General features: G+C 47.9%; 1 protein-coding gene across 5 annotated transcripts in view; it reads right to left on the bottom strand.

Moving 5' to 3' along the window:
* RIN2 (Ras and Rab interactor 2) overlaps window positions 1-21,122 on the bottom strand; it is a 102,035-nt gene that overhangs the window by 7,271 nt on the left and 73,642 nt on the right. For 4 of the 5 annotated variants that reach the window (XM_030763579.2, XM_089896507.1, XM_089896506.1 and 1 more), the window contains 3 exons: window positions 6,885-7,190; window positions 4,989-5,120; window positions 703-866 (listed from right to left, as the gene is read on the bottom strand). In XM_030763579.2, coding sequence (XP_030619439.1) covers window positions 703-866; window positions 4,989-5,120; window positions 6,885-7,190 — 602 coding nt within the window. Of the gene's footprint in view, window positions 1-702; window positions 867-4,092; window positions 4,691-4,988; window positions 5,121-6,884; window positions 7,191-21,122 lie in introns of those variants that run through there. The other variant, XM_089896508.1, reaches the window with a different exon arrangement.

The following is a 21,122-nucleotide window of genomic DNA, read 5'->3' as shown; positions in this document are numbered from 1 at the left end:
TTTCATAGACTGTGAGCAAATCAAGCGTTCCTGTGTTGGGTCAAGATTTCTATAGCCTCAACCTGCCTCTCCTCTCTAGGAAGCGAGCTCTGTGGGAACCCGCCTTCCCAGGGACCAGCTCAGGGGCACAGAAAATTCTGGAAGGGGATCCAGGCAGGACCTGGCCCAGATGCTCGCTCTTCAACTCTGGCCCTGACCAGCTGCCAGAGCTGACGCTGCTGATGAGATGCTGGGGTCTTCTGTTTTGGGGGGTGGCGAGATGAAAGAGGAGAGGTGTCCCTCTTCTCAGAGAGACCAGGTCAAGTGCAGGGCCTCACATGGCTGCTTCCACCTCCCAGTCCCCCATCTGCCACCTGTGCTGAGAGCATCCTTCCTTCCAGCTTCCTGTGCGCTCAGGTGGGCAGTATCCACGCTGGACGTTCTGGAGGAAATCCTGCCCTAACTTGACTCTGATTTCTTAAGGGCAGCAAAACTTGGGCCAAATCCACACACACACATATATATATATTCTGTTAATTTAAGGAAAACAGAGAAGTGAAACAACAAGGTCAGAGGGTGGTTTAAAATATCCCTCTTCCACCAGATGGTCCGACGAAGGGAGGCCCTCGGGTGCCCTGAGCTGCGTGCGCCATGAGCCAGCTCTGCTTCCCAAGGACAAAGGAAGCAGCAGGAGTCTGTCCCCACCGCCGGCCGGCCACGTACCTGAAAGTCGTCCACTGAGGGGATGGTCCGGTTGGTGGTCCTCCGCTTGTGCCACTGCCTCAGGGTGTCCCTGGCCTCAGAGCTCAGCAGTCTCGCTGCCTGCTCTTCCTGGAAATTCTTTATCAGGGAAAGTGCTCCGTAGGCGCTGGTCAGGTAGTAGCCTCCTGGAAAGGGTGGAAAGAATGAGTTCTCCAGGGGTTTACCAGTTGGACAACAGTTGGGGGCCCACCGTGTTGGAGGTCCGGTTCGGCATTTTCTCCTTCTCTTCCGCGTGCATTTCCTTGAGGGACCGCATGAGAGCACATCCTAACCCATCCATTCCTGCATCCGTCTCCGTGGATGTACGGCTGACCCAGGCCTGGGCCACCGCCCACCGCGGACCATGCCCTGCTTTCCCTGATGGAATTTCCATTCCAACGGGTGAGACACACAGAATCTCTATTATCTAAGCACAATTGTGAAAATGCTTTGCCAGAAAAGGTCAGGGTGCTGGGGCCTGATGCAGGTGGGGAGGCGTGTGAGGGCGGCAGGGTCCACCTTTCTGAGGCCAGAACCCTTTAGTACAGGAACAGGAATCCACCTACTTCTGGCAACACCTGCTTTGGGGCTTTTCCTTTAGGAATTACTCTTTTCTAAATTTTGAGTAAACTATACACTTTGAAAGGAATACACAGTATACATGTGTGCTCACGACAATATGGATTCTTCAAAATAACTTCTCCCTCCTGATTCCCTTTCTTACCCTTCCCTGGGGACTCTCATAACGCGACATTTAGGAAAGAGTAATTTACAAGGAAAAGCAAGTGATGTCCCTTTGCTGGTGCATTTGGGAACGATGTCTTATGTTTGGGGGAGTGTTAAAAAGATTTACAACACTCTGAGAGACATAAATGTGTTCACAGTTTGGTCTTAAACTATAATTAGGTGCCTTCCTGAAACTTGTAAGCTGTGTGCTAGAGAAACACTAGGGGGCGCCCCAAACATTTATTACAAATTCCCTAAATGGGCACAGCACATCATCAATTGAGAGACATTTCTTTGTCCAAATACCTATCGAATCTCCACCGTGAGCCAGGTACAGAGCGGGGGTGGGTTTGTAAAAATTAGAATCAGAGTCCCTGCTTTATAAATGTATTAAAGAAAATGGACATTGGTGGTTTATTCATGCAGGGACCGGAAGTTAGTTGTGGTTTAAAAGTTTTGTCTGCAAGTATCTCTTTCATGGCCAAAGTATTTAGCTGCTAACACAAGACCCTGGAGAACTTTCTCTCTGGTCAACAGGTGACAACATTCAAGATGGCAACTGGTCCACCATCTAGGAAACGAGCTGAACGCCCCCCTGTGACTCATACTGAGAAAGAAACACACTTTTGTGGCTTTCAGGTCGCTGGCAGAGATCTGGAGTACAGCGCTTTGAGTGGCTGATTTTTAGTAAATATTTTCCCCATGAACAAATCACATGATTGAGTGGGAAACTCAGTAGCATGGAATTTAAATGCCACACAGAGGATTTCAGGAGAAACCAATATGGACTTAATACTTAAGAGAGGCTTGTGGAGGTGTCAGGATTGGAACTCGGACTTGGAGGGACTATGACAGTTGAGTTTGGGGGGGGACTGTTTCCTCTGAACGCCAAATTTTAGACTCCACGGCTCAAAGTTCAGGCCGCTATGGAGAAAACTCCAAATGCTGGAAGCACAAAACTGACCACACTTTGAAACATGTGGATGCAATTATAGGAAGGTTTAAATTTCTGCAAAACTCTAACCCTGCCAGCAGGGCTGTGCACGTAAAAGGGATTCCATGACGCTTTTTCCGCAAATGAAACTACCTGCTTAAACAGCAGAAAACAGATGTGGGCTGTCGTCCCGCAAACCAAAGAGGGTTTTGGGCAGTAGGGCAGGATGCAGGGCTGGACCAGCAGTGCATCTCTGCTTGGCTGCCTCTTCCTCCCAGACTGCAGAGCTCCGGTCTGAGAGGCGGGCCTGGTCTGCAACCACGGCCACCCGACGGGGCCGCCCTGCTCTCCCAGGAAGCAGGCCGAGAAACCAGGACACGGCTGAGTGGAGGCAGGCTCTAGTGAAAACCCGAGCTTGCCGGCTACGCTGTAGTTTTGCTAGCTGGGTCCTTGTCTCTCTCTGTGATTCCTGGAGTTGAGGACTGCCACCCGCCCCATCCGTCACCGACATAGTGGCCAGGGCAGTGCCTCGCTCCGGGGAAACGATGGGAAAGGTGGCAGGAAGTGGCTGTCTCGACCCTCAGGCCACATGATGTAAGTGTATGTTTGTCCTAAGCACACTCACTCTGTCAGCAGCAGAATGGTAATTTTCTGAGGGAAACTGGCATGCCCTTCCCCCAAAGCCCCAAGAGTTCAGCACACTTTTTACTAGAATTAAATATGACTGAAGCTCAAAAAAATCTCAGATGCATATAAAATTATAATAATAACGCAGTGGAAGAAAGGAAAGCATGGGACAGAGACAGATGTATGTTTCCTCTTAGTCCCTGGACAGAGCCACATGCTTCTCGAACCCTTCTGGAAATCCCAGGGCCGGGCAGGGGAGGAATGCTCCTGGCAGGGTCTGGCCAGAGGGTCTGGCCTAGCGTCGTGAATATTGATGAGGGGAGATAAATGGGGGAGAGGTAAAGGGATGGAGAGGCTCACTCACAGGATGAAGATATTCATCACTGGTCCGGAGTCAGCATTGTCCCTACAGGGACGGAAGGGGGACCCTCAGGGCTCCCTGGAGGTCAGACACTCTGAACGAAAGCCAGGCGCGGGGGACTTAGTAAACGAATGTACACACTCGGGGGTGACACTGCACTGCAGTTTCCTCCAGGGAAAATCCTGGGATGATGCATTCCCTGGGGAATCCCATGAGCACGTGGATGGGCCTTTTTACTCAAGCCCAGACTAAAGCTCACTGGAGAGAAAACATGTTATGCAACAATTCATCACTCAGGGTCTAGCTGGGCTCCAACAGGGACACATGGAAATGGACTGTCAGGATGCACCAGGATGAATAGGCTCCGATCTGCTCCCCTTTAAGAAGACAAGGTCACACAAGAGTCCTAGTTATTCCAAGCCTGTGCATCACAGTGACAAACACCCCAATTATTTCTGTGATAAATGTGTAAGGAGAGGAATTCCCACGAAGACATGTGGATACAAGAAGGAGACTGGAATAAAGACACAGACCTACTAGAGAATGGACTTGAGGATATGGGGAGAGGGAAGGGTGAGCTGTGACAAAGCGAGAGAGTGGCATGGACGTATATACACTACCAAACGTAAAATAGCTAGCTAGTGGGAAGCAGCCGCATAGCATAGGAAATCAGCTCGGGGCTCTGTGACCACCTAGAGGGGTGGGATAGGGAGGGTGGGAGGGAGGGAGACGCAAGAGGGAAGAGATATGGGAACATATGTATATGTATTAACTGATTCACTTTGTTATAAAGCAGAAACTAACACACCATTGTAAAGCAATTATACTCCAATAAAGATGTAAAAAAAAAAAAAAGAGTCATATACCACAATGTTCATTGCAGCACTATAAAAAAAAAAAAAAAAGGAGACTGAACGGACAAAGTAAATCGAAAGCAAACCGCCCAGATTTTACTCCTCTGTAGTTTTATGTTAATGATGAGCAGATTCTATTTTTTTAAATAGAAAAGGAAATTAATGCCGTTTTCGTCTTGAAAACCAAATTTAAAAAATAAAGATGAAAACAAAAGACAGGGCTTTGTCCGATTCGCTGACAGCGGGCGGTTGTGCCAGCAGTGGAATTATTCTCCAACGAAAGTTTATAGCTTCCCCTTGGAATCAAAGAAAACATTTCTTCTAAAAAATTGCATTTATTCTACTGAAAGGTATTTCTTATTGCACTTAACCAATCTCAGTGAAGTATAACTATGGCAGGGTTGCATTTTTGTGTGTTTTTCTGACTTTTCCAAATTTTCTGCGATGAACATGTATTACTTTTGTAATCTGAAAAAAAAAAGTCAGCACATTCTTATAAATGAACAAAACTAAAACGGCCATTACCCCTGAAGATGTCAAAAAAGCACCCATATAAGTGCCAAATGGGCCTGGGGTTTTATTTTCGGGGATGAAAATGTTTTGGAGCTGGAAAGAGGTGGAGGATTGCCCCAGATTGTGAATGCATTAAATGCTACTGAATTGTTCCCTTTAAAATGGTAATTTTATGTCACGTGAACTTCAATTTAAAGAAAATGAAACCGAAGAAAAGCACCCAGATCCTCCCACTTCTTCAAAAGCCTGTTACCTTCTCCGTGTAACAGGGATGGGTCCAGGAGTTCCATCATGTACTCAATCTCTGTGTCCAGTTCCAACATGTCGCACTGGGCTATGACATAGGTCAGGACCGGTAAAAAGTCATCGGCTCCATACATCCTCCCTGGAGTAGGAAGAAAGGGGGAGACAGACGGGGATATTTTTATCAACATTTCTTCCTTTCATATCCTACTTGCTGCTTTTATTAGACAGCGAGGAGTCATGCTGGGGAAGTGAGCTATTCATAAAGAGAGATGGGTGTTTCTGGAATCCTACAGGGCCTGGGCCTCTCCCCACTGCCCACGTCAGGGACCAACCCTAACTCACAATTTCAGAATGAATGTCTGAGTCAATGAACACAGGGAAAATTTTCTCCTCACTTCCATGATTTGCAACAACCTCCGCAATAGAGCAGAGTACTTTGAAAGAGTTTAAACTTTTTAGCAAGTGACACGATAAACCATTTGCGGAAGTGTCTACTTAATGCTGTTACTCCTTTGTGTCTTGTTTCCTGTTGCTTTCTGTGCAAAGAAATCAAAACTCAGTGACAGAACCAAACTCGAGCAAGGAATAACTTGTTCCTTCTCTGTCTTCAATGTGAGCTAAATGTACTCATTCAGTGTACACTGAATACATATATACGATTAATATCTGGCGAAAAATGTTTCGTCTTTACTGCTACTTTTTATGACAATGCAGATTCTCAACTAGGGGTGATTTTGCCTGCCCCCCATCCCCACCAGGGGAGTCTGGCTTTGTCTGGAGACATTTTTCATGGCATCCGGATGCTGATAAACTTCCTACAGGAAGCAAGATGGCCTCACAATGAAGAATTCTCCAGATGTAATGTCATTAGTGCTGGGATTGAGAAACTGTGCCTGAGAAGAGCAGAACCCTGTGCAGATATAATTCGGGGGACGTTTTATAAACGATTTCACGGACTACAGAAAGTACATTTCTTGCGTGTGAAGTATGCTTCAAAACTGCAGAGGTGCTGTTCGTCAGCATCACCAGCTCTGGAGCGCGTGTGTTAACGTTTCTGCCTCGCAATCTGCGAAGTGCTTGCACGCGGCAACCTCCTCCAGCCATGGGTAACAGAGCCCGTGTTTTCTCTCTGCTGCTTCTGCATCGAGCGATTACACGCAGAGGAAAAGTTGTGACCATCCACGGAATTAAAAAGGCTCACCCAAGACCTGGAGCACTGTAGGGCTCATCGCTACCCATGAATCAGGGTCACTCCTGCACCTACAAGAAGCAGCGCAGGGGAAACCCGAGGGCTGACTTATGTGAACTCCTACTACACTGCATCAGTATGGAGCAAAGAAGGGAGAGGCAATGAAATGGCTATGATGAAGCCACATTATAGCCGAATGCTCCAAGTTTGCTGTAAATCACTGACACAAACCCTCACTGGCCAAAATGTAGTAACAACAGGAATAATCATAAATATTTCCACCATGCTTGGGGCTATGCATGCGTTGTCCCATCTAATCTGCACCTTTGGAGGAAGGATGGGGTCATACCCACGACAGGTGCAGAACCGCAGCTTGGAAGGTTGATTATGGTGGCCAAAGCCCCACAGTTAATGAACCCATTCGCAGAGCTAGGATCTGAACTCAGACTCCCAAGACTGACTCTGTATCCACTACCCTGAACTAAATCTTTTATAATCGGGCATCGTACAAAAATCTTGTTGCCCTCCTCCGCTTACTTTTTCGGTGCTGTTTGCTGCACGTGGACTAATTTGCCAGACACCAGAGTAACACGTGTATTTTTGTGAGCCACTTGGTGAAGTCAAGAAACGGAAAGGAAGAGCAGTTGGGAATCAGAAAGCCCGACGTGTCCCAGCGCCATCGCGAGGCCAAGAGCCCGGGCGGTGTGGCCTCACCTGAGTTGTTCTCCATGACGGTGTAGATGAGTTTGCAGACCCTCAGCAGCAGCATGACTTTCTTTTCTGGTGAATACATCTTCTGCATGGTCATGAACTTGACCTTGATTTTCTCCACGTCCACAAAGTCAGGGGTGGGGGCGAAGACGCCCAGCTCCTGTGGATTCCTCTGCCGCACGAGCTGCAAGTTCTCCTTGAGTTGTTTCCATGAGCCGTCGGCCACGTGGAAGTGCTTCAGCATGGCCTCGACGTGGCCCTTCAGGGGCTTCAAGATGCACTTGTGCATGGCTTTTTCCAATACCACATCTGCCAAAGAAAGCACAGCTACTGTGACCATTGACTGAAGAACGAAGGAGTGCAAGGTCTCTTTTCTGGGAATGGACAACTGCAGCCTAGTGCATTGGTTATCGGGCAGACGCGTCCGAACTACACACCCAACCAGCCAAAATTTAGCGCCACATCACTCACGTGCCAACCTTTTCTCTTCAGTAGAGCCAGGAAGAATGCATCTTCCCTAATAGTCTTACAGTCTCTCTGCATGCAGTCCATACAATTGAATATACTTGGCTTTAACTGCTTTTACACCTCCTCACCCATAAGCACAGGTGAATATTCTAGAAGACATTCTTTCGACCCAGTCCTTCCACTGAGGGTCCAGTGGACAGTTAAGCAAATGTGTTATGTTAAAGGAAGGATTTGCTAATAGCAAGGGTTCCAGCTCCCTTAAAATATTTCCTGACGAAAAAAAATTCAGTCAAATACACATGGTATCTCGGATTGGATTCTGGACCATAAAAAGTCTTTATGTCATTTGTTACATATAAAGGACATGAGTGGGGCATTAGATGAGATTTGAATAAAGTCTGCAGATTAGATAACATTGTTAACAGTGAATCTGGCTTCTTTCACACAGATTGACTCTTGGAGACTCAGCCAGCTGTGTCTGGAGCAGAAGTGTGCTCTTTTTCACAGAATGAATCTTCCGTGAAAGTTAATTTCACTGCAGTTTTGTAACACGATGTCCCTGTTTTTAGAAAATACCCACTGAGTATTTTGGGATCAAGGGACACAATGCCTACAGCCCGCTCTCGTGGTTTAGATAAAAGAGAATGTGTGCATGTGTGTGCGTGTTTGTGTGTGTATACACACGCGCGTGTGTAAACAGAGAGAGAGGCAGGGAATGAGGCAAGTGTGGCAAAGCATTAACACTGGGGAATTCGGGTGAAGGGCAGACGTGATTTCTTCATACCCTTTTTGCAACTTTTCTGTACGTTTGAAATGACTTCAAAATAAAAATTTTTTAAGTCTTGAAGTGTGTTTCCGTTCAGAGTTAGGAAACACCTTTAGGTGTGGGAGGCATTAGTTTTCCCTCCTTCTTGGAATGGTTTTGCCCAGTGGAGTAGCTTTCTTGGCTGACAGTACAATGACCAGGACCATGAATCTGGAGGTCTGGTCTGAAGATGGTCTGTACTGTGAGAAGCTCTCTGCTTCTCCCACACCCGCTTTTCCATCGCAAATGTTTCACATTCTCATCAAAGCTCCACGGGTAGCAACCACACCTAATATATGACACTTGGATGTGGTTTCATCTTGGAAGCCCACAGATCCATGGAAATAGCCGAGTTACCTCTCTGGCCTTTGGAATTCCTGACATAGTTCAGATCACATTGAATCCAAATTATCACCTATTATTAGAAGATCAGGGACAGAGAGAAATCTAAACCAGACATACCCGCAGAAATCAAGGTTGAAGCAAAAGAGGGTATGAAGAAGAAAAACAGAACAGCATTTTCACTTCACATCTGGCATTATAACAAATTACTTTGCACTGGTTATGTTGTGTTAATAAACTTATATAAAGTCATATCGCATCTTTCCCTTCACCCCAAATGGTCACTATGATGAAAAGTCAATCACAGCAATTAACATTGAGTGCTAGGCTTAATGTTAGGCTAGGCTCAGGTGGGCTAGGCTCTATCTAAGTACTTTATATCATTATCTCATCTAATTTTTACAATACCTCTATTATTTTTGCATAATACGACAATTATGCCTTTTTACAGATGAAGAAACTGAGGCTTGGAGATGCCTAATGGCTTGCTCGAGGCCATACAACCAATCATCCTGCTTTTCAAAGTCAATGATTTCTTAGTTCTAAAGTTCATGGTGTTTCATAAACATTCACCAGTTTATTCCTCTATCCAAAGGTTCTGAAGCTACATTCCTGGTGACCTCTCTGCAGGAACGAGGTCACCAAGGGGGTTGAAAGTCACGTCAATCATTAACCAGGATGCACATGAATGTTGGCAGCAGTGTTACTCGTAACAGTGCCAAATGGGAAACCACCCAAGGCCCATCCCAGTGGCATGGATGCAAGGATATATTCGCACAATGGAATTCAGAAAATGGAATTCAGACAACAGCAGATTCATTCCGTGAGAAAGAGCACACTGCTGCTCCAGACACAACCGGCTGAGTCTGCAAGATACCATCTGTGTGAAAGAAGCCAGACACAGAAGGGTGTCTCCTTTAGCACGTCATTTATACATAAAGTTCAAGAGCAGGCAAAACCAATCTGCGATGACAGGTCAGGATGGCAGTCGACCTTAGGAATAACCAGGGCCGAGGGGGGCACTTCTGGGGGGATGGAGACGGTTGATGTCTGGATCCGGGTGGTGGCTACAGGTGTGAAAATTGTCAAGCTGAGCACTCGAGATTCGCGCACTTTGTGGATATGTTAAACCTCAAGAACCATGTGGTTAAATCAAACCAACAGGAAACACCTGGAGACCTTGAACCCCCCCCCCCAAGGGCAACTTTTAACTTCCGAGCAAGGCTGGTCACCTCTGGGCCAGAGCATGCACACAAGTCATCTCCAAAAGGTTGTGTGCTGTTCCGGGGACGAGAGCAGAAAGCTCGTCATCAGCAGGCTGAGTGGGTCCCCTGAGCAACGCATCCTTGTCCCCAGGGAAGGGACGTTGGCCTCTGTGCCATAAACTCCGCTCTTAGGAGCAAATGGGGCTGTGGAAATCTGCCAGGAGGGTTGAAACCTACAACCCATTGCCATGTGCCCACTCCCTTAAAACCCCAAATGAAAAAAAACAAACTTAGTACGTTTTTTAAAGGCCGTAATTTAGAAATAAGGAAGACTGGTCTCTTTGCATTCTTTTTCAGGACTTTATTCCTAACTACCTCTCTACCCCCACAAATCCTTAATAAACGTGATGAATAGAAAAAAAGGCCAAGTGACAGGGACCCAGTACCCAACTGGTCCTCTCCAATAGGAAAAAAAGGTTCTGCTCATGTAGCAAGAGGGAAAAATGATTTTAGGAAACAAAAGGAACAGAAAATCTTTCAGAATGTGGGCTAGCTCAGAACAAAAGGTAAGAACACGTCGGTCAACGTGGCTTATAAATTACTACTGTCTGTTTTTTTCTACCATCTCTGGTGGCTTTAAACCCAAGAATAACGCTGTTGTAGGCACGTTACATGCACTGACTTTTCGGATCCTCCAACAAACCCATGGTGGAAGGACGACGATTTATTTTATAGATGAGGAAACTGAACCCCAGGGAGATTGACGCCACACAGGTAGCAAGAGGGGTAGAGACGATTCAAACCCAAGAACTCTGGTTATATCACTTGTGTTTAATTACAAACATAGAAACAAGAAGATACTGGAGAACTGTTTGAGCTACAACAGTTTGAATATTAGAAACCAATTGCTAACTGAATCACCAACTGGAAATACATTTTCTGAAAATATTTATAGAGATCCTATCAACTGGCCCCAAAGCTCATCCATAGACGGAAAGAGTAAGGAGCATCGGCTTGGAGATCCCTGCCCTGGTGTGACCCAACACCGTGATTTACAGGAAGAGTTAAATGTGTCGGCTTCTGGTGCTGTGAAGTGATCACCCCCCTCTTAGGAATGAGGACAGAAGCCTAACCTCTGTTACTTCGCTCTGATCAGCGGCACAGATTCCAGAGAAAGTCAGACTTGAGACAAGGAACCATCACAGGACAGGATCACTCAGCAGCTCGTCTGAACACTTTCTGCTCACCCACTGCTGCCGTAGGGGACGCGAGAGCGCAGAAGATGAAGTCCAGAGAAGGCGCATGTCTTAGAAAGGGTGCGAGGAAGCGGCCTGGCAGCCCGCCCGTCTCCATCTTTCTCAGTGACTCTGGCCACGTGACCTCACCTCACCTCTCTCACCATCGCCGCCTGGAACTTCTGAACCGCCATCGACTCCTCACCCATGGCAGGCAAGACAGAAGTAGCACTCTGAACCTGACCGATTGTCAAAATAAAACAAAATAATATTCAACATTCTCCGGGGACTCTAACCGAACCCAGAGTCTAAACAACATGATGTCCAAAAGGAGCGGGTCGCAACCTGGTTGACAAAAGATCAAAGATGAAGTTCGGGCTTCCCTGGTGGCGCAGTGGTTGAGAGTCCGCCTGCCGATGCAGGGGACGCGGGTTCGTGCCCTGGTCTGGGAAGATCCCACATGCCGCGGAGCGGCTGGGCCCGCGAGCCATGGCCGCTGAGCCTGCACGTCCGGAGCCTGTGCTCCGCAACGGGAGAGGCCACAACAGTGAGAGGCCCGCGTAACGCAAAAAAAAAAAAAAAAAAAAGATGAAGTTAGGTCATACCGCCTCTTGGTGTATTCAAGTTCTAGCATTCTGATTATCCTTTCGAGAAAGTAAAGTAGAAGAAATAGAAGCTAATGTTTTTTGGCAAGAGGTGGGCCTTTTTTGTAGGGAACTCAAACTGTGAAATGCAAACGTTTGCCATCCCTAATACTGATGGGTGTCTGTTTGCACAGTTCCTGTTACAAGGGGCTGTACGGATGCCCGAGCTATATCTTAGCCCTTGCTCCAGCCCTTTGATGAGGAACAAGCGCCATCCTCATTTTGCAGATGGACACGAGGCTTAGCAGTCAAATGAGTTTCCCTGGACGGTGGAGAACCTGGTCATTCCTACTGCAAAGAAGCCAGGAGGTGGCACAACGGGCCTTGCTCTGTACAAGAAGGGCAAAACGAGCTGGTTCTTTCTTTATGTGCTAACAGTTTCCTTTGGCTACACAGCTGGATTAAAGATCAGGGCTGATGTCGACTCAGTGCATTCCAAACACTTTTATGTACTTTACACGTTTTTAAACTACCCTTCCACTGACATGAGTACATAACCCCTATTTGTCTTCATTTGAGGTCTCCCAGAAGCCCACCCAGACACAAAAGGACTTGAGTGGTTCCCCTGGGAGGGGAGTCCAGGAAGCATTGGTACCAGATGGGGGGAGGCGGCCAACGCCGAGGGCTTTGTTAACCAGTTACCCCTGGGAGGAGATGCAGTGCAGGGGTGCCTCAGAGCTGGCCCCCCAGGGGAGGCGGCTGGGGGACTCACACACCTGCTCCCTTCAGTCCCTGCCTGAGGGTGGCTTCCCCAGGGTGGGGTGGGCTTTAATCCCCCAGCCTTTCCATCCGCCCTGGACTAGGGCTCTGGTGGCACCAGAAAGTGTCGGGAAAATGCTGCAGGTGCCGGCAGCTGGAAATCCAGCAGCGGAGTGAGTGTCAGTGGGGCGGGTACAACAGTGTCTGGTAACCCTACTGCAGGTGAAGAAGCCGAGGCACAGAGAGGTTAAGACACGCGACCAAGCACACACAGCTCAGCAGCAGCCGAACTGGGACTTAAAACCACAGCCCTGGGCTTCCCTGGTGGCGCAGTGGGTGAGAGTCCGCCTGCCGATGCAGGGGACACGGGTTCGTGCCCCGGTCCGGGAGGATCCCACATGCCACGGAGCGGCTGGGCCCGTGAGCCATGGCCGCTGAGCCTGCGCGTCCGGAGCCTGTGCTCCGCAATGGGAGAGGCCACAACAGTGAGAGGCCCGCGTACCGCAAAAAAAAATTAAAACCACAGTCCAGCCTGAGCACTTACTCTAAACCACCCCCTGTCCCCTCCACCCCCTACCTTTCATCTGGGAAATGTATTCACCCTTCTCAGCGAGCTGAGTTGTGACACCCAGGCGGCCACAGGAACACCTGTCTAACCCTCTGCACAAACTAATTATGAAAAGCAGACAGACCACCTTGTGTCCCAGTGGCCCTCGGGTCAGATGTGAACTCCAAACGAGCGGTTTTCTACTTTGAGGCCTGGAGGGAAGAAGATGAGCTTTTCAGGCCTCAGCCTCCTCATCGGTAAAATGGGACCACTCACAGCTTCCTGATAGGGCTGTCGGGAGGACTGGGGGAGACCTACATAATGAACACCTCGTACGCACCTGACACCTAGTAAGTGAGCAAAAGTCACTGGTTCCCTCTGTTCCTTTCCACGGTGAAGTGTATGTCTTTGATAAAGGACACCAGGATTACTGATTCAGGCCTGTTTGGTTTGGTTTGGTTTTTTTCTGTATTAACTGTGGTTTACTTGGTTTGATGAATAGAAAGGTCGCCTGGCTTCCTGTACAGTCAGTCCCCTGGTATTTGCGGGTTCCACATCAGTGGATTCAACCAACCGTGGATGGAAATATTCTGGAAAAAATAATTCGGAAAGTTCCAAAAGACAAAGCTTGAATTTGCTGTACGTGGTCAACTATTTACATAGCATTTACACTGTTTTGGGTATTAAAAGCAATCTGGAGATGATTTAAAGTATAGGGAGCGTGTGCGTGGGTTCTGTGCAAATACTACACCATTTCATATAAGGGACCTGAGCATCCTCGAACTTTGGTATTCACGGGGGTCCTAGAACCAACCCCCCTCAGATACCAAAGGACAAGTGTACACCTTTCTCTCTCCTGTCTTCCGACTCTTCCGCAGCCCCTCCCATCCACAGGTACAAGGACAGAGGATCTGAAGTCTGGCCCTCGGGGTCTTCCTGCCCTGAAACTCCCAGTGTTTTGTCACTACCTCATTCCGACCCCATCTCATAGCTCGAGACCACAGATGAGCTGAGTGTCTTGGGCAGCTGTGTGTCTCAGAGCGATGGGAACAGACAGCCCCCAGCCCCATTGCAGATGAGCTAGCGTGTGGGATGAAGGGTGGGTTTAATTCATCACCAACACTTTTTGGTCAACTAGCTGCAGAGGGCCTGGGTCACGCTGCTGCCCCTGCCCTGTGTGTGCCCACTCCAGGCCCCTGGCACCCGGCCTGTCACATGGATCCTCAGGTGTTTTTGGCCAGTGTCTGATTTGACTGGCGGGTACCTGGGCTGGAGCGACTGTTGAAGAGTGTGACTCTTACCCTGCCTGGGACGATCTCTCTAAAATGCTCTCCAGCACCTTCAAGGCTCAGGCAGCTCTAGGGATGGACCCTGACTCGCCCTCCATCCCTTCTTCCTGCCACATCCCCACGAATGAGCAGCCCACGCCCTCGCTGAAGCCAACGGCCCTCTGTGCCTTTCCTCACACTGTTCCCTGTGCCCGGCAGGCTCCTCATGTCCCCCGATGACAGGGATCCCCAGGAAGCCTTGCCTGCCTGCCTGCTCCCCCTTGCTGCATCCTCGGAGCTCTTTGCTGCGTCTGCAATGCGTGGCACAGAGCAAACTTGACCTCCCTCCTGGAGAAGCCCTCCGCACACCAGACCTGGGGTGAGCCGCCTGCAGTCCTGAGCCCAAGGCCCACATGTAGCGTGTGTTCCACAAGTGACCTCTGAATGGAACTGAAAATCCTTCCTTGGGGTGGCTACATGAAAACTATGTTTCTTCTCCTTAGCCCTGCAGAATCCAGAAACTGTGACTCTAGTGAGGAGCCCCTTGCTCGGGTGTGGGGCAGCCACCAGAGGCCCCTGCAGGGATGTCTTGTAACCGGGGTTTGCTTTAAGGATTGTCAGCAATGCATCCTTCGGCCCTTAAATAATAAATGATAAAGGATGCTTTATCACTTAAAGGAAGATCCCATCAGCCCAGCGGAGACGATCAAAATAAAAATGACAAGCACTGGGGTGGTGGTCGATCATTCACGTATATTTTTGTTCGTTTTGGTGGGCTTCTAGGAAGGGCATTCTGTAAACGTATAGGTTACATTCATGCAATGTTTTATGGACGAAATTCACCAGAGTTATTTCAGTGCCTTCTAGTAAAAGGTTGTTCAAAATGAAGGCAGTGGAGAAGAGACCCATCTGCCTTACAGAACAATTCTGAATAATTTATGCAGCCCCTCCGGCCTCAGGGAGGTGGGACTTAGTTCTACCCTCATCCCTTGAGTGTGAGCAGTGCTAGGGGCCTCCTTCCGGAGAACAGACTATGGAAAGGGGAGTACTTTTTTTTTTTTTTTAATTTATTTATTTATTTTGGCTGCGTTGGGTCTTCGTTGCTGCTTGCAGGCTTTCTCTAGTTGCGGCGAGCGGGGGCTACTCTTGGTTGCGGTGCGCGAGCTCTAGGTACGCGGGCTACAGTAGCTGTGGCTCGTGGGCTTAGTTGCTCCGCGGCATGTGGGATCTTCCCCGGACCAGGGATCGAACCCGTACCCCCTGTATTGGCAGGCGGATTCTTAACCACTGTGCCACCAGGGAAGTCCCGGGGGGGGGACGTTTTTATACGGCAGAGATCTGGCAAGCTTGGCCTTGGGCTGGTGATCCAGGCTGACACCATCACTGAGCAGTCACGTGGACGGGAGGACCCTCTGGTGTGGTGGCCGCCACAGGAGGGCAGGAAGGCCTCCACAGGAGTTGGCTTCGGCCCTACATGCATCCTGGCTTGAGGGCACTAGGCTGGGTTTCCTTATCTATAAACCTGAGGATACTAAACGGGGCCTCCCGAGGCAGTAAGGGGGGTTAAGGGATCCCCTGCACAAAAGTGTTCGTAAACTTGTGGAGGCTGTCACTTGGTTCTACTAAAAACACAGCATGCATTTAATACATACTCTCTACTCAACAGAGGCGGTGGGCTGTGGCTTCCGGTTTCTCAAAGAAGCCCCTGGGCCTGGATGATAAGTGAGAACCTCCCGCGTGGATGCCGTGTCCGTGGCGGGAGCAGGGCTGGCCCTGCAGGATGTAGTCCCTGTTGGGAGGCTGGGCCAACCAGGCAAGGCTGGGATGAGGCCAGGAGGATGAGAGCTCCTCTGTGGGGTCTGGCCTCACCAAGACAGCCAATCAGAGCCATCCTTTCTGTGGAGCAGAGTAATGGAAACAGTGTCAAAGATTCTGATGCTTCCCTTTCAGTCCGCCTGGCCCTTCAAGTGTGCCTGGGCTCCCGCTCTCAGTTCCCATGTGGAGTCCTCTCTTGCCTGGGGGCGTTCCCTGCCAGGGAGGTGCTTCTCTCTCTCAAGATGGCAGATTCCAGGGATAGAGTCAGGAAACACGCCAGCACAGACACCTCCATGTGCCTCACACTCTGTGACGTCGCCCCCCTTCTCCACCTCAAGAGCAGAGCTCTCTGACGGTTCCCCTGCTCAGAGCATCACAGAGACAGCGACTCCTGGGCAGAGATTCTTAACTCCAGGGCTGTGAACCTTCTTTTACTTGATATGACATAATGAACCCAATGTTGACGCCCTGAAGTAAAAATTATACAACAAATGATGCCCCATGGAGAATAAGAGGGGCTTCTTGCTGCAGTCTTCTATTTAAACTAATTTTCAAAAATACTATAGGCATTCTTTTTCTATGCTGCAAGAGGTCAGTCTTTCTCCTTCTCTCTACCCTTTGTTAACGTACAAAGAGACTGACTCCTTGCAGGTGATATGGACACAAGGACTAGATCAGAAGTCAGAGTCAAGGTTTTAATCTCAACTTGGCACCAATATCCCTCTCTGGCCACAACTTTCATTTAAAAAAAAAAAAAAAAAGATCTGAAGCAAAGTAGCTTTAATTGTTTAACGTCCAAGGAATGATTTCAGATCTCCTTTCTTATTCATGCTATTCTCTGGTGATTAGCCACATTTCAGTATCATTTCTCTATTAAAAACACACACACATACACACACACACACACACACACATAAGTAAATTGATGTTCTCTTTGAAATATGTTGGAATCGTGTTTAAGGATACTTTTTCTTCAAATAATTGAAATGCTCTTCAGAGAAAATACACATTTTGACAGCTATTAAAGAAAGTAAAACAATATATTGTCTTGTTTTTCATTATTGACTTTTAGGAATACAGTTGGCTTATTTGTATCTTTGTTGATCGTCTATGGGCAATTTGAATGAAATAGAAAATTTGGGATTACTAACATTTTTGGAGTTGGAAAAATTTTGTTTTTCTTGAAACAAGACTTGAAAACAGAGGGATTTCCCAAGATTAACATCAAATCAGAAGTAAGACTTCTTTTGCTTGAATAAAATCAAAACACTAACCACAAAAATGCAACAAGTTCTGCAAAGTGTAGATTTCACGACCAGCAAGTTTGGACTAAGTTCTCCCATTGGTTGAAAGAGACTGAAGCAAGAGTGGTGTGATGTGAAAACCCACCAATGAGCAGCACGTGTTGGGATAATAAGTGATGTCGCACCTGTCAGTACCTTACAGGGCTGGACACACTGGTGGTGAGCACACCTCACTCTGTCCATGAAGTCACCGATCCTGGGCTTTTGAGGAAGATGCCAAGCAGTGTACACACTTTGTTAAAGCAGTTGTTTGTCTCTCCATGTACCACTTTTGCAGAGTCGGGGGTGGAGAGGTCCCCACAAGGGAAACACGGTATGTGGCCCTGGAATCAAGAAAGAGCTGGCTCTCATGGGAACTCATCTCATCCTCCAATCAGAAGAGCAAAGCTGATGTCAATCAACCAAGAGGTTCTTATTGAAGAACCTCTAAATGTCAGGGCTTTGTGTGGCAGTGCTTTAAAGAGTGGTCTAAACAGAATTCAAATTCTCCACGATAGGGCACAACCAGTTTTTCATCTTTGAGATTGTTTATCATTTTATTCTCACCTAGAAAGTGCTGACCTACAGGGCTGTGACAGGAGCACATGGACAAAGTGGCAGTGGGGGAGAGCAATTCAGTTTTTTCATTGGCTTTTCTCTATGCAACTGAAGAACCACTCTCTGAAGAAGATTAGCACTGTATCCAAACACTAAACGCACATATACATGCACTCACGTGGTTATTTTTCACAGATGAATGATGGCTCTAATTCTACGTGGGTTAAACCAGTGAAATACCTCCTCCAACTTCCTTGTTTTCAGGATGGAATTCTGTAAATCTAGGCTTTAAATTCCCGCCTCCTAGTTCAGAGCTCTCTCCCTCAGAAGCTGTGAGAAAGGAGGACAGGACTAGATTTTTTCTGAAGCAGAGAAACCCAAGTGGCATTCTTGAAAAGACTTCTGAGCATCAGTAGACACCTGTTCTGAACAAATTTGAGGCTTAGAATTCTGGGGGTGGCATTCAAGTGAATCCATTCAAAGTGAATTACAACCTCCCAGGAAGTGAGATTGGTGGGAATGAGCAGACAAGCGAGAAGAGATGGGGGTTGAATCCAAGCTCCCCTACCTACCAGCAGCATAACCCTCTGCAAGTCACTGTATACATCTTGGCCTCCATTCCTGAATTTGCAAAACGTGAACAAAATCTACACAAATGTACCAACCTTGAGTTGGTTACGAGGCTTAAAGGAATCACTGTATTAACAAGTTTTTAGTAAACTAGTGAGCCCTTCATTTAGGAATATGTAAAGCAGACAATTAGACTAAGTCCATTTTCTTGCCAGGGTCCTAATCTAAATGTGCACATTTAAGGGGACTCGTTTTCTAATAATTAGGGTCACATCCTTCCCTCCAGCTGGGCGCATGATGAGTTCCTCGGGTCACCTTCTGCTCTGACTCGCCTTCCTCTTAATTTCAAAAGCCCAGCACATTCACTGCACTTTTCAAAACAGAATAATGGTTTCACTGGGGAAGCAACAGATATGGTGAAGCGTCTGCTTTAATGCAAAAGCTTAAAAAACCAAAATGAACCAATAAAAAAGTGAGGCAGTGCTCGGGCTGGGCACACCTACACCTCCATAGGCAGCTTCAGTCTGAGCTGCCTCCACTGAGGGTAAGCCTGTATTCTAATTCCCCTTTAAATTAAAATTTAAATTAATTTTTATTGAGATACAATTGACCTATACCATATTCATTTTAGGTGTATAACATAATTAAACAATTTTTCCAATCCCCTTAATTTCTTTTCTTTTTCCCTTGTAGAACATTTGATGTCCTTGTTATTTTTTTTATCTTTATTAAAAGAAAAATTTTTTAACTTTTTATTTTATATTGTAGTATAGTTGATTAGCAATGCTGTGATAGTTTCAGGTGTACAGCAAAGTGATTCAGTTATACATATACATGTATCTACTCTTCTTCAAATTCTTCTCGCATTTAGGTTGATACATAATATTGGGCAGAGTTCCCTGTGCTATATAGTAGGTCCTTGTTGGTTATCCATTGTAAATACAGCAGCGTGTAGCTGTCAATCCCACCCTATCCCCCTTAATTTCTGATGAGAAAATATGAACACAGGCCACAGCAGGGGAGAGGGGTGAGGTTCAAAAACCATGGCCTTTGAATCCGACAGAAGGAAGTTCAGAAGCTGCACGGGCTAATTCCTGGCCGGCGTGGCCCTGGGACACCCCGCTCCACCTGGCAGAGCCCTGCCTTGCTACATGGCACACGGATGCCTGCTTCACTGGGCTGAGGCCAGGACCCACTGCCATCGCTTGGACAGGCGGCCTGGCTCAAATTAAGGGCGCCCTAGACGTCAGCTTCCCTTCTCCTTACGACCTTAGATTTTAAATTGAAAGCTGCATCCTTCCGGAGCAGCAAAGTGTCTGCAGCAAAGACTGCTGGCCAAATTCAAATTTGTTTTTGGAGAAAAGGAGATTTGGTGCTCCAAGAGCAAGTACCCTCTCTGAACTTCACCCACAAAGAAGCTGGCAGGAGAGCTTCCTGGGACGGGCGCTTCTGTTGGTGCTCACAGCATCGGCGGGGAAGGAAGGGAAGGCCTGGTTCCCCAGGGAGGAGCCTCCTCTCCGTGGGCTGGTTGGCGCTGCCGGCCACATAACCCAGGGCTGACATCAGCGCCCGCAGAGGAAGCCGCTCCTGCCGGTTCGGGGTCTGAGCGGGTCTCCTCTGAGAGGCAGGCTCTGGGGGGCGGGGACAGAGGGGGCCTGGGTGGCTATTCTGTTGTCCCGAAGGCGTTTCCATCTCTAAGGCACATCCTGGGGCACATTCCTTCCAGCGTTCTCTCCAGCAGCCCAGCTCTAACCACGCCCCATCAACCCAGGCACAAGCCATAGGAAAACAAACAAGGCTTTGATTCCTTTGTGAGAAAATCAAAAAGCTGCTGAAACCCAAAGGAGAGAGAGGGAGAGAGAGGGAGAAGGAAGGAGAGAGAGACAGAGAGACAACACTTGCTCCCACACACTGTTTACTCCTTTCGTCAAACGGACCCAATCAGAAAGAGAAATTGGGGTTTTGCTTTATGAAGTGCCTGCAAATGTTTGGGAGCCCTTCTGGCTGCTGTGCCCAGTCAATGAGGTCTCTGAAACTAGCCTTTCAGAGTCAATCTTCTGAAGTTAAAAAAAAAAAAAATCCCTTAACACTCTCGCCCTGGAAAAAAAAGATGGCTTGCCAAATTCAATTTTCCCTTGGCCAAAGTAAGCACTAGCAATTCAGCCCTCCAACAAGGTTATAAAGAAAGTATTTCCCCTTGACTTCGGAGAAAACACCTTTCATGTGACCTCCAAATATGTGACTTCGTTTAAAGGTACACAAACCAACTTGTCCATTTGATTTTTTTTTTTTTTTTGCTTACTCCCTCACAGTGCTATTTACTGAATTCTGTGATGAGAAGCCGGCAAGGAGGTTACCCTCTGGGGAGAAGGGGGACAAGGCGGGGCTCCCAGGGGGCTCTGGATGCTGTCATATTCTGCTGAGCTGGGGCTTGTTCTCTGTGGAAACTCACCCAGCTGCACACCGTGGGCTCTGCCCTCTTCTGAGGGTAAAAAGGGCACTTCCCAACCAAAGCAGCGCAAACCCCTCGCCTCTCAGAAGACAGCAAAAAACGCCTTTTCCTTGCACACAACCTGCAGAGACGCACCTTCAGGAGACCCTCAACAGTCGTGTCACACACACAGCACAAAATCAGGTGGGCAAACGGACCCTCAGAAGGCAAGCTCCATCCCTGAACAGACCCATCTGCTACTCCATCGGTCACCCCCCACCCCAAACATGTCCAAGCCTGGCGCATAGCAGCCAAGTCGGGTATAACGTGAAGTCTCCTTCAAGAAGCTGTGTTTCCAGTTCAAATCAGCC

Source organism: Delphinapterus leucas, chromosome 15 (assembly GCF_059928025.1).
Source record: "Delphinapterus leucas isolate spDelLeu-1000000601 "Yukka" chromosome 15, BTC_Dleu_Yukka2, whole genome shotgun sequence".
NCBI lineage: Eukaryota > Metazoa > Chordata > Mammalia > Artiodactyla > Monodontidae > Delphinapterus > Delphinapterus leucas.
Note: the sequence above shows the minus strand (reverse complement) of the source record. Positions and strands in the feature narration are given on the sequence as shown.